Source organism: Sarcophilus harrisii, chromosome 2 (genome assembly GCF_902635505.1).
Source record: "Sarcophilus harrisii chromosome 2, mSarHar1.11, whole genome shotgun sequence".
Classification (NCBI taxonomy): Eukaryota; Metazoa; Chordata; class Mammalia; order Dasyuromorphia; family Dasyuridae; genus Sarcophilus; species Sarcophilus harrisii.
Genome location: NC_045427.1, coordinates 77,208,595 through 77,223,189, shown reverse-complemented (window position 1 = coordinate 77,223,189; position 14,595 = coordinate 77,208,595). Strand labels below are relative to the sequence as shown.

General features: G+C 37.8%; 1 protein-coding gene across 1 annotated transcript in view; it reads right to left on the bottom strand.

Annotated features, from left to right (window-relative positions):
• Positions 1-14,595, bottom strand: part of GALM (galactose mutarotase) — a 51,141-nt gene that overhangs the window by 21,415 nt on the left and 15,131 nt on the right. The window contains exon 4 of the mRNA XM_003758339.4: positions 12,602-12,683. Within this exon, the coding sequence (XP_003758387.1) occupies positions 12,602-12,683 (82 nt within the window). The remainder of the gene's footprint in view (positions 1-12,601; positions 12,684-14,595) is intronic.

The following is a 14,595-nucleotide window of genomic DNA, read 5'->3' as shown; positions in this document are numbered from 1 at the left end:
GTGATTTTTCCTGATTTCAGGCTTGGAACTCTATCCACCATGCCTCTTGGGGTAGTATATTTTTAATACCTTCTTTGAAGAAATTCGATTGGAGGCCTTTATTGATTTTTTTATCTTCTTCCTACTTTTTAAAAAGGGACTATTCTGGGGCAGGTAGTGATTGGACAATGGACGAACTCATCCAGCTTGACTTGACACTTCTAGCTGTGTGATCCTGGGTAAACCACATAACCCCAAATTTCACCCTTCCTCCCCCCCAAAAATTAGGGAATAAAAGGAACTATTCTTAGCCCCTGAAACACTCTGAACTTTAATGCCTCCAATCAGGAAGAACATGCCAGGAAAATTAGAAAATCTTCAAGAGTAAATGTGTTCTAAGTCTCTAACATAGTTAACAAAGTTTATCCCATATCCCACTTTAGCCCCCATAATAAGGGTAGGGAATTCCCATCTCATTTTAACTTTTAATTTCTCCACAATTTAGCTATTCCCTGTTTTTGGGATGTCTTCTGATACCTTCTTTACCATCTGAAGCCTTTAAAATCTAGTAGGAATGTTCCCTCCTTGAATCAAAAGCATCTGATGCCCTTCTTCCAGCCTCCCTAGATAAGGACCTAACTTATTCTCAGAGTATTCTCACAATATAAGCAAGGAGAAAGAGAAAACGAGGGCAGGGGTGGAGAGAAGAAAAACTCTGAGGGTTTTTCTTCTTTAGCTCCAAGGATCAAGTATCAAAAGACTGGAGCCCACTAGAGACTGGCTGATATCATCACCTGAGAAACTGGCACAGTGTGCTAAGAAGCAACGAGGGGAGCAGAAGAGAAAAGAAGGTAGATGGGCACAGGTGTCCCTCTGATCCAGAAAATCAGCTACAGGATTAGGAGGGACATAAGGAATAAATATTTATATTTATGTGCCTTCTATGTGCCACAGAACAATCCTGTCCAGTTATTAGCTCCATTTTAGGACAGAAGAAACCAAGGAAGGCAGAGATAAAGTCACCTACCTTGGGGTAAGGGGGGAGACTGTTTCCATGTATTTATTAGCTAAGGTTTCCTGGAGGGGGTCTCAGAGCCAAAAGAATGAACACAGATAGTCTCAAACATCTGAGTTTGGTGGTTTATTAGTGAAGGCAGAGCCCATCTTATTTTAATTTCACTCCCACAGTATTAGCTTCAGCTGCCCAATAAATGTGAATGGAACTCAGGATGTAGCCTCAGTCAGAGAGGGTCTCTCCAAAAAGAATCACAGCAAACCAATAGTTAACATCCAAGAGAGGGTGAGGGGCAGTTTGAAGGGAGGGAAAGGGGTGATAGTTGGGGATAGGAAGGGTCCATTTAGTATTATTTTATGTGACTGAATTTGGGAAGAGGGTGAAGGAGGAAGTGGACAGCAAACTCCTGATACTTGATTCTAAAGTTTTGCTGGATATTTCAGACATAAAACACTACAGAAGCCTCCAAACAGATTAAAAATGGACAAATAGTACAACTCCGTGGAGAGATTAAATACCATATTGATTAAAACACCAATTAATGCATATTGACAAGAATAGTCTAAACTGCTCTGAGGTTGGAGACTTTGGAGGTATCTGTTTTGACTCTAGAACAGAGAGAAAAGCATGTGCCAGCCTGGGGAGACAATTATAAGAACAAGTGAACTGCAAACTGGGATAAACTACAGATGCTATCTCTTTGTCCCTCTCTGCAATGACATTCTGCTCTCAACCAGAATACTAATTGGTCTAAAACCAGTTTGCCTAAATATCACTTTAGAATGAGCTTACTGCATGAGTAAAACAGAATCTAGAGAATCACAGATTCTCTGAAGAGAAAGATTACTACCATGTGATTTGTGAATAATAATAATAATAATAAACGGGAGCCAGCATTTGTTTGTTGTCTTATGGTCTGCAAACACTTGACATATATTATTTAATCCTTACAACAATTCTGGAGAGATGTGTTATTATTATCACTATTTTACAGGTGACTTGTCCAAAATTCATAGAGCATGTGAGTTTCTGAGGCTGGGTTCAGTGCGCTATCCAAAGCATTACCTTGCTACTCCTTAACGGGAGGTAAGGGAACAGAGACAACTTCCTGAGTATCCTTGGTCAAAACACCTCTTTAGACCTTAGTTTCTTCCCCTGTAAAAGGAGATGGGAGTTGGATTACAGCTCCTAATTAAGGATCCCATAATCCTCTAGGTCTCTTTTATATTACTGGTGGGAGGGTAAAAAGATCCTAGATCTAGAATTGGAATAGACCTGAGGGTATAACTCACTTATTTTATAGATGAGGGAGCCAAACTTCAGAGCAGAAGCCATTCCTTAATGGATCTTCAGAACAGGAAAGGAAAATTTCATTTTTCTAGATGCCATCATCTAACTTGTGGGCAGAAGTATCTGAGAACTGATTTTTCTTAAAAGGAAGTCTCTTCTACACTCCTGGTGGGAGGGTAGTATTTATATTAAGATCCTAGATCTAGAATTGGAAAAGACCTGCCAATTAGGAGAGATGTATAGTAGCATCTAGTCCAATCCCCTCACTTTACAAATGAGAAAACTGAGGCCTCGGGAGGCTGAGTAAGTTCTATAAGATCCCACAGGTAGTCTCATTAGGAGTGAGCGGTCTATCTCAGTCTGTCAGACCCGAGCCATTGTGATACGGCTGCCTCATTCCTACTGGACATGAATCTTTGATGTCCTCAGTATCTAACTTCACAGGAAGAAAGGCTAGCCTTCCCTCATGTGTACTTTGGCCTGATTCTTCCTTGGTCAGCCTGGTACGTCCCTGCCACAACTAACAAGACAGTCAGGAATAGCCTGTATCAGATCCAGTGACATGAAGCCCACCTGAATTGCGCTTTGGAGGGTTTACTTTGCAGCTTCCCCACTGAGCTGTGAGGAAGGGACATTACCTATATAGATTTAGCTTTTAAAAGAACAGAGAGTGAAAATAATCACATCCACATAGCAACCTTCTAGTCCGGTTTGGCTGGAGGGAAAAGGGCACGTTAGCTATATCTGGTGCCTGCCAGCTGGCCAGGAAAGCAGGGAGCTCCATAGAAGCTAAGGTTGCCAGGAAGCTTTACTGCTTTAGAAATTGGATCCCACCAGACCTTTGCTGGTGACTCAGAAAAAGACAATCAAAGAGACTCCCTGGAAAGGGAGAGAAAAATGTCACACAGCCTTTCAGGGCTTTCCAAATATGTCTGGCAAGCTTCGATCCTATGAATAACTTCCCTAGAATTATAAAAGCACCACAAGCATTGAAGCACTTATCAGATGCACTTAAGAGGAAGCAGCCAATAGGACAGAAAGTAGGTCCTTAGAACACTGACTCTTATCAAGCCTGAAAAGACACGGAAAATTTTATTTTGTTTTCTTTTTGTTGTTCAGTTGCTTCTCACTTGTTTCTGACTCTGTGACTCCATTTAGGTTTTCTTTCTTTCTTTTTTTTTGGTTTAAGCAATTGGGTTAAGTGACTTGCCAAGGTCACACAACTAGTAAGTATTAAATGTCTAAGGCTAGATTTGAACTTGGGTTCTTCAGACTCCAGGGTGTAGCCACCATGCCATCTAGCTGCCCTTGTTTAGGGTTTTCTTGGCAAAGATACCCAAATGATTTGCCATGTCCTTTTCCTGCTCATTTTACAAATGAGGAAATTGAGGCAAAGAGGATAAAGTGGCTTGCTCAGGGTGACACAGCTAGTAAATGTCTAAGACTGGATTTCTGTCAAATCTTCCTGACTCTAGTCCCAGTGTTCTGTTCACTACACCACACAACAGTTCTTATTTTCTGTTAACTCTGGCTCAGTGGTAGGACAAAGGATAAAACCGTTTTAGCTTTACATGTCTTCTCTGAGACAAAATAATATAATAGGAAAGAGTGTTAAATCTGGTGTCAAAGGACCAGGGTTCAAATCTCACCCCTGACACTAATAGTTGTGTCAATTTCCTCATCTATAAAGTAATGGGAGGTTTGGGTCAAACAGTGGAGGGGCTAACTTTAAGGGACTAGCCTAAGACAATTAAATAGCTGTGAGATCCTGGGCCAGTCACTTCTCACTTCAGTTTCCTTATCTGTAAAATGAAGGGAGAGGTTAACTAGGTGAACTCTGAGGTCTCTTGGAGAAAGGTTAAGGCTCTATAGTTAGAGGAAATGAGTTCAAGTCATTGAAGACACTTCATTTTTTAATCACATTTGCCTTGGTTTTCTAAAATGAAACAAAACAAAACAAAAAAAGAAAGAGGATGCTGAACAAGGTGGCCCCTGAGGTCTCTCTTTCAGCTCTACATATATGATTCTATGATCTTTTCAGTTCCAAATTTAAGCTTATGTTCCTATTATAAAGGACCAAAGCTTTACTTTAACCAAATGCCTGAGTTACTGAGACTTGTACATCACCAACGGATGGAAAAAAAGACTATATACAGTCAATGCAAGAAAGGATCCACTATGTTCTCACTGTAACTGTTTTTTCCCCCATATTACCTTACAGAACTACTGACTACTTACAGTGATGGTGGAAACCACCCCAACGTTTAGTTCCACATCAGCATTTTCCCTTAAGAATGGCTCATCTGATGGGCTTTTTGAGAAGAGCAATGGATAGGAATGGCATTTAGAGAACGAATACAAGCATCCAGTGACAGATATACTATTAAAATAAATATGGGAGAGGGATGTCAGATTAGAAGGTACATGATGTGGTTTGGTCAAAAATAGAAGGGCTGTTGAGGAACCTGAAGTCAATCATTAAGAAAGGACACTGTAGAAATGTGCTTTTTTGGTCAAGGCAATTCCCAAATCTAAAATAACCACATGAAAATAACCAATAGGGTCTTGATGGTCTTGATGCTGGGAAAAGGCACAAGAATTCATTAAAATGTTGCACCTTGGAAACTTGAAAGAGCCTCATTTTATGAGCACCCACACATACTCAAAGTACTTTTTATTTCTCGGTGCAATGTGGCTTCAGGTTAAGCTTAGCCACACTTTTCAGAATCCCCAGCACTCTGGTGCATTCATTTATATGAAAATAATGTTCTCCCTTTAGAGGTATGAGATGAATAAGGAACTTCAATTCTCCAGACAGGTAGGTCCTAAATTATGAAGTGGTAGGGGACAGGTTGCCATGAGCTATGAAAGCTTTTTGTGAGAAAAAAAGTAAATCTTATTAACTGATGAAGTAAGGGCATCCAGGTGGTGCAGTGGATAGAGTACAAGGTCTGGACTCAGCAAGGCTCAAATTCCTGAGTTCAAATCCAGGTTCAGACACCAGTGTGATTGTAGGAAAGTTACTAATCTTGTCTACCTCAGTTTCCTTAATCGTAAAATGAGCTGAAGAAAGGAAGGACAAATCATCCAGGATTACTCTTAAGCACAAAGAGCCAGACATAACAGAAAACAATGAAATTCTTGAATTTTTAGAGCAATTCTTATTAGAAGAGACCAAGGACTTATCAAGTTGTGTGCACCATGTTGTTGTATGGTTCCACTAATATACTATCCCATACAAGGTCATGTTTTATCCAGCTCAATTAAACAGCCATCTAAGAATAAGCCCCTAAATATGACCATACCATCAATCAGCTCATTGAATAGAAGCTTAGAATGGAGTCATAACTAAGTGGGACCTCGTCATCTTGTTTGATTTCTGACCAGCATAAAATGCCTAGCCAAGACGTCATATTCTACCATACAGCGCAAATATTATTTACACCTGAACAAAATATGACTTCATTTAGGATGAGAGTAGGGATTTAGATGAAGCTAATGACTTTCCATATGATACCAAGGGATATTACAAAATGTTGACACTTTAGTTTCTGAAAACTTTGTTCAACGATTATAATGTTCTTCAATCTCTCCTCCTCCTTTTCCTTTGATTCAGTCAGAAAATGTAGGTTTGAATTTGGGCTGATTTAAATCTGCCACTTTTATGGATGTCTCTCAGTTGGGGAATGGCTAAAGAAATTATGGTATATGTAAGCCTCAATAATAAGAAATGATGAGCAGACCTATTTTGGAAAAGCCTGAAAGACTTAACATGAATTGAAGCTGAAGGAAGCAAGCAGAACCAAAAGATCATTGTACACAATGATAATAAGATTATGTGATAATCAACTGTGATGGATTTGGCTCTTTTGACCAGTAAGGTGATTCAAAGCAATTCCAGTAATGGAAAGTTCTGTCCACATCCAGAGAGAAAACTATGGAGATTGAATATGGATCGAAGCATAATGTTTTCACCTTTTATTGTTGTTGTTTGTTCATTTGTTTTTTCTTTCTCATGATTTTTCCCTTTTGGTCTGATTTTTCTTGCAAAACATGAAAAATAGGGAAATATGTTTAAAAGAATTACATATATTTAACCTTTTTCAGATTGCTTGTTGTCTTGGAGAGGGGGAAGGTAAGGAAAGGAGGAAGAAAAATTTGAAACTCAAAATCTTACAAAAATGAATGTTGAAAATTATCTTTATATGCATTTGGGAAAATACTATTGGAAATTTTTTTAAAAATCTGCCATTCTAAGCAAGTCAACTTCACTTAATTTCCTCATCTGCTATGATGATGAAATTAATCTTGCCCTGCATCACCATAAAACTAAGATGCTATAAAAAATGTGAGTTACATAGTTCAGCAATGAAGTACTAGATTAAGAGACAGATATACACATGGGTGTGTATGTGTATGCATATGTCATAAACATATTTGGTTCATTTTTATTCTTATCCATTAGTCACAAAATGGGTGATAATCTTCTACTTCTGTTTTTTTCTGATATGTCACTAATAATGTGATAACTTCTTTGGCAAGGGAAGGTTGCTCCAGTTAATACTTAATCATCACAAAAAGGAATCATCAAAGGAAGACATACATCACTGAGACAAACAGAAAAGCCCCTAAATCAGTTCTTGAAAACTGGGAGAACTTCCAGTTCCACTAAGCTGCCAAACAAAGTCCATTCATCTCTGTTTCTCACAATTATCCTATCAGCTTTGACAAACACCATGTTGACAATGACTGAAATGGTAGTATATGCTCTCTTCACCATCTCAGTTGTTGGGCCAAGTAGACAATGTTCAAATTCTGAGTGTTGTTGGGTACATAAATTCTAGGCTTTCTCCTTTAATATCTTTTAGAGCTCAAAAAACTAAAAGATAATGGTTCTAATGTGACTAACAGAAAATTTATTCATTGTATATGATACTGGGCAGAAATGAGAATAGCAGCGAGAGATTGTATATAAGTTGTGAAATATGACTGTGAAGAAATACTATTGCTCTCTAAAAAATGATAAAGGGGACAGTTTCATAAAAACTTGGGAAGACCTACTTGAACTGATACAAAGTCAAGAAAGTAGAACCAGGAGAACATTATAGACAGTAACCGCAACATTGTAAAATGATAATCTACCATGAAAGACTTCACTATTCCAATCTACAAAATGATACACAACAATTCCAAAGAGATCATGATAGAAAAAAAAAAAAAGAAGCTACCTTCTGGACTGAGTGTAGAGTGAAGCATTTTTTTTTCACTTTATTTTTCTTTCTTTTTTTTTTCAACAACGCTAAGGTAGAAATGTTTTGTATGACTTCATAAATATAAAATGGTTATTTTATTTCTTGACTTTTCAATGGATGGAGAGGGATTGGAGAAAGGGAGAGAGAATTTTAAGCTGAAAATTTTAAAAAGAAAAATATGATTCCCAATTACTCTTCTGGATTTCCAGTTATGACAGCCTTATGAAAAACTAGCAAATATTTCTATACAGCTTCAAAAAAAATCAATGACAGAAAAATCTGAAAAATATAGAAGCTATTTCATCCACTCTGGAGCTGTGCTGGAAAAGGGTGGAAGCTGATAGAGGGGGAGAATTGAGGAAGTCAGTGTCAGCTCAGCTAAACTAGCAATAGAGAAAGAAAAGACCACAAGGGGAAATTATGCACACTCCAGAAAGCAAGCTGGAAGTGAATAAAGGCAGAAAAGAGGGAAGTCATTCCAAACTCCTTCAAACAGAAAAGCCCTTTGAGCAAGGGTGATTTGAACCACTGCCATTAAACAAGGGGCTGAAGCCAGATCCCATATCACAGGGGTGGAGAATTTTTTTTCTGCCAAAAGCCAGTTGGATGTTTATAACATCATTCGCAGGCCATACAAAATTGTCAATTTACAGAACTCAAGTAGCAGGAGGCTGTTCTATTCAGCTTTCAGCTCATCATCCTGTAGTTGATTATGCAAATGATTTTGCAGGCTTAATACAGGTTCCCCAACTCCTGCCATATCAGAAGCAGGGGAGAGAATCAGACTCCTTGGGTCACTGTGCAGGGATGTGTCATAACTCATCAGTGCATTCATCAAAACACTGGAAGCAATGGTAGGAAGCCGGACCCACTCAATACCGGAGCTCCAGGGGAGGAATGACTATATAAGACGCCTAAGAGCTGTCATTTCCAACATCCCATTGGGGCCTGTTGAGTCAAAGGAGGGCAGAAACAATTCTCAAATGAGGAGTATGTGAGAAGAAGGGAAGAAGGGAGCCAAATATGGAAATCATGGTGGGGTAATAGGAGATGGAGAGGAGTCAGGAATTTAAGCAGACAATAGAGTTAGATGTGACCATTACATTATAAACTCTTTAAGGACAGGAAATGTCTTCTGCCTTTCTTTGTATCTTCAGGCACAGCTCTTGACACACAGTAGCCACTTTATAAATGTTTATCCCCAGTCACAGTTCCTGACACACAGTAGGCACTTTATGTTTATCCCCAGGGACAGTATCTGACACACAGGAAACACTCCCTAAATGTTTATTGACTGGCAGAAAGCTGCTTTATCTAGACTGGCAGAGGTAATGGCCTTCTTACAAAAGGGATGAAACCAAAGCTTACCCTACTTACCCACGTTGTACAGGGGATTTTCCTGAACACAAAATCCCAAACCAAAACCAAAAAGCTGAATATAAGTTAACATAATTAAGAAATATTGTGGCTTAAGGGAAGCCCAAAAGATAACCTCACCAACAGTAGACTCAGAGGAAAAAAATGGCTACAAGAAGTACCAGGATGTATGGATGAAACAGAAGAATGATTTTTTTAAAATGACATATTAACTTAGAAGGAAAAAGTAAAAGGGAAATAGTTTAGAAAATAGATTAGAAATTGGGGCAATTAGATGGTACAGTAGATAGAAGTCAGGAGGACCTGAGTTCAAATTTGACCTCAACCACTTATTAGCTGTGTGATCCTGGACAAGTAACCTAATCTCTATTTGATTTAGTTTCCTCAATTAAGTTTTCTAAGCACCTTTCTCTGAGGGTTATTGTGAGGATCAAACAGGAAGATGATTATAAAGCACTTGCTTACATATAACAAGTGCTACATGTCAGCTCTTAATATTATTATCCAAGTAGCAAACTAAAAATAAATGAAGCAAATATAACACAATGTCTCCAGAAAACAACAGGAAGAATTAGAACAAAATCAAAAGTCTGAATATTTTTTTTAAAATTACCATATCTTTTATCAAAAACTTAGAAACTAGGTCAGGCAATAACTTGAGAATCGTAGAATTCCAAGAAAATTCCAATAGACTTGAAATGGAAAATGCCATCCACATTCAGAGAAAGAATTATGGAGACTAAACATGGATTGAAGCATACTATTTTCACTTTTTGTTTTGTTTTCTTCTTTCTTTTAAGTTTTCCCCTTTTGTTCTGATTCTTGTTTCCCAACATAACTAATATGGAAATATGTTTTAAAAGATTATACATGTATAACTTGTATCTGATTGCTTGCTGTCGTAGGGGAAAGGGGTAAGTGAGGGAGGCAGAAAAAAAAAATCTTGGAACTCAAAATCTTATAAAAATGAAATGTTGAAAATCATCTTTACATGTAATTGGAAAAATAAAATAGTATTTTAAAAAGAATCATAGAATTTCCTGAAAACCATGAGCAAACATAAAGGTTGTACGTCACAGTTCAAGAAATCACCAAAAAAAAAAAAAAAAAAAAAAAAACCCAAAAACCACACCCCCCCCCCCCACACACACACACAAAAAAAACACAACTGCCTACATTTTAGAATCTCCACACTTCTCATTTGTGAGACAACAGTCTGGTCCCTTACAGCTCCAATCTATGACCTTATTTCAATGAAATTAAAAAAAAAAAAAAAAAAAAACAAAAAAAAAAAACATTTACTCTCCTGCTTTGATGGGAGCATTTAAAGCTTTAAAGTGACATCAATTAGGAGCTAGAGCTTACACCCTAATGCCTGCCAACCATCTTACTAGACAGATCACTTGATAGTGGGGGCAAGATGGAAGTGTGAATGGTTCTGTCTGAGCCACTTCAGTGGGACTGTCTGAATCAAGTCTGGCTGATCAGAGGAAAAGCCTCAACATTGGCTGGAGCAATATCAACAGCATCCCTTGTGAACACATGGGCTGACATAATCATCCTGGCTCATATAAAGAGAATTTTGTGATTTACACAGAAATTTCCTGAAGACAACGATCCTGTGAGGTAAGTACTATTATTCTATTTTACAGGAAAAGAAATTGAGACTCAGAAAAAACATGTCAATTATGTGAACATAACCCCCACATCTTAGCTGCCATCTCTCTTTGCTCTTTGTATTTCATCTCCCATTGTTAAGTTCTTCCCAGGAACACCATTTAGAGGAAGAGTACAGATCAGCCATCCTATTATCTCCTTCCCCCTGCTTTCTAGATCTCCTTTTAGGAGCTAGTATGGTGCCAGTAAGTGCATAATAAATGTTTGTCAAATAATTCATCTGCACAGAATCACATAGCTATAATGTGATCAACTGAGCCCAAGTCATCTTATTATTCTAAGTCCAATGCCAATTCTACCACATCATGTATACTGCCTCTTGCCTCTATTATCTTAGAAAATTAACTCTTTTCACCAAAAAGGTACCCGAGTCATCTGCTTTTAAAGCATTAACACTATCTTATTATCTAAGTGCCTCTGATGTCTATCAGACCAAAGGTGTCAAAACCCACATTCCACAAAATTCCCAAAATGCAATACGATCCAGGTTAATTGTAATTAGAAAATGTTTAACAAAATAGGTAAAAATATAATACAACATAATACTGACTTGTGGTTTTCTTGTGGCCCCCTGAAGGGAGCTTTTTCCATTTTGGTTTGACATTACTATAGTAGACCAGTGGTTCTCAAAGTGTGGTCCAGAGACTCTTGAGGGGTCTCTGAAAGCCTTTTAGCATTTATTTTTAATATGGTAAATATCTATAAACAGAACTCATATTAAAAAAACCTCTTCGAACAGAGATACTCAATAATTTTTAATGGACACTGAGAAGTATAATAGAACAATCATAAGCAAAATTCTAAGGCTGGTGAAGTATGACTTTCACTATTTATCTACTTCACCGTTTATATTATTATTCAGTAATAAAAGGGGCCTGCTGGCTCTTGCCTAAGTAAAGTCTCTAAGTAAAGCCCAACCTCAAGAGCTTTCCTTTTTGTCTATCAATACTTACTTGTCCTATATCCTGTTCATTTACAAATCATGTCCTTTATCAGGTTGTAATACTGAACAAATCTCTGCTAAAAAGGATAACTGAGTACCTACCTCACAGAATGGTTGTCAGGATAAATGAGATAATATTTGTAAAAACTCTAACTTAGCACAATGTCTGGCACAGAGTAGGAGCTAAATAAATGAGTTTTCCTTTCTGTTTTCCCCCATACCAAATTTGATCAGTGCTAAAAAGGAGAATGGGCTATACCTCTCTAATAAAGGATCATAGAATCATGACTTTAACCTGGTAAAGGCCTCAAAGGACTTCCAACACCCTTTGAGAAACCCGAGGCCCTCAGAGTCCAAGTCACTTATTCAGAGTCCTATACATGACAGGGCTGCGGTTCCTCTGATTTCAAATTTAGCATTTTTTCCACTATACTTTTTTTAGGGGTCTTATGAAAGTAAAACTTTCTAGTATAATGAAAAGAGCAAAGGATTTTTTTAAAACAGTATTTAATGTTTCTAAATACATGTAAAGATAATTTTCAACATTCATTTTTGTAAGAATTTTTTGCTCCAAATTTTTCTCCTTCCTTCTCTACCTCCCCCCTCCTCAAGACAACAAGTAATTTGATATTAGTTAAATATGGAACATAGGATTTGAAACAGGAAAGATTTCTTGCCACCTGGTTTGACTGGGTAATTAATTAATGAACAATTATTAGATGCCTACTACGTGCCGGGCATTGTGCTAGGTACTGAGGATAAAAGGACAAAGAATAAAAACAGTCCCTCCTTATAATAAGCATATTTATCCCATTTTAACACCCTGGATTGTTTTTCTCATCTAGATGATGAGGCAGATGGATCTGATGACTTCCAAGATTCTACAATCCTATCACGATGCAAAGTTTAGGTGCTCTACTAGGGGACTAGGCAAAATACTTTGAAACAGGGAGAGATTTTTGTTTATCTTTACATCATACTATCATCAGGCGCAGAAGCATGTATGTGCATACACACACTCATTTACTTTCTTCCCCCTCCCAAAAAACTACCTTGGAATTTACTAACCAGTAGGGATCAGGTTATCATCAACAGGCAAAAAAGCTTCAGCATCTATACAGATTTCATGATCATATATATTCGGAGAACCCTAGAAGAAGAAAGAGAAAACTGAGGAAAGGTCGTAGAGAAAGGGATGATTTAACATTTTATCTGGCTTTATATTTGCCTTTATATTTATAAACTTGAAAGAGGAAATGTGACAGCAACCATGGATTCACAATGTATGAAGCAATGATTATCTTAACATTCTTTAAGTGCTACATAAAGCCCATCTTACAATGTGGTCATCCCATAAATAGAGTAACCAACCAGATTAGAAAATGCTTTTAGATACCATCAGCCACAGAACGAACTTTCCTGTCTACATAAAACTATGCTACCAAGAGGTCAGAAAACAGAGTGGTTTTAAAGTATTTCTGACTTCTGGTTGGGTAAATATATAGCTGACTTTGTTCCCTTTTCTCAGAGGCCACCCATGAACTAAAGAGCAGGGGTCAGAACCTATGATGAAATACCCCAAATGGCCTCATTTCTCATCAGCACCCTGCAGGCTAGAATGGAATCAATTTTAAAGCATATTTTAAAGACTTATAATATCCCAGACAAAACGGACAAAATTAAAACAGATCTTTTGCAGGAAACATACACATATACACACACGAATATGTAAACAAATTCAAAATATATTCACAGCAACCAAAAAATAATTAGGAGGAGGAGGGTGGGAAGACTCGGTCTCAATGGTGAAAGAGCTGGGAAGTTAGGGAGTAGAATATGTCACTTGAGTTGAGCCCTGAAAGGGGTAGAAATTGCAAAAGTTGGAGATGAGAAGAAGTCTAAGGATGGGGGAAATTATGGAGGCAGGAGATGAATGTCGTATATGTGGACACTGAAGCACATCTCAGTTTCACTGAAAGGTAGGAAAGAATAAAGAGGGATGGTAGGCGATGAACCTGGAAAGGAAGGATGGAGACAGACAAGCTTTGAATGCCAGAGGAGTTTATATTTTGTCCTAAAGAGAAAAGAAAACCATTGAAGCTTCTTGAGCACCGGGTACTATGGTCAGACATTTTTGTGTGAAGAATTAAAGGAGAGAAAAGACTTGAGAGAAGGAGTCCAGTTAGGAAGTTCTTGCAATAGTTTGGATGGAAGGTGATGAGACTTTAAGTAGGATTAGGGCCAAGTGGGTAAAAACAAGGCAAGGGATACACGAGAAGCACCTTGCTCGATGCTCTGTTCAATAACACAAAGTAAGCAGTTTTAAATGCTCTTTCATTCACTCACTCATTCATTCCTAAATGGCTGGTGAACCAAGTTGCATTGCCTTTGGTGAGAGCAGACAGATCCGGCTGTCAACACAACTGAAGCAATCATGTTTGTGATTTTATACAGCGTCCTATGACCTGAATGTGTTTATTCCTTTTTTAAAGGATGATCATAAAACACTTGGCAAGAGGAGTGACTGCATAAACAGACTCTGACAGTCTGTTATCTCTGGGTTTATGAGTATTTGATTTGGCTAGCTATCGTTCCATGGTACTAAACTTTTACTCCTCATATAGATTCAAAAGTGGAGGAAAGGAGAGAGGAGAAATGAACAGAGCATCAGGAGACCTAAGTTCAAATTCCAATCACTGCTATGTGATTTCAAGACAAGTCATGTCAGCTCACGGAGCCTCAGTTTTTTCTTCTAGAAAATGGATTTGTGTCCCTTCCAGCTCCAACATTCTATGCAACTAACTTTTGCAAGGGAAGTTAGTACCTCATTTGACAATTTACAAAAATTCAAATAGCTTCTCTAAGACAATTTTAATCCAGTCCTTGAGATAAGGATGGAAGTAGGGTGCCCATATTTGGTGTTTGAATCAACTTAGTGCTACCTGTGGAAATTACTTCCACACTATGGAAATTATGAAGAAGCATCTAAGTAAGTTTTCTTAGTTTTCTGCCTTAGTTTCCTTATCAGTAAAATGGGGACAATAATAGCAACTACTTGTCAG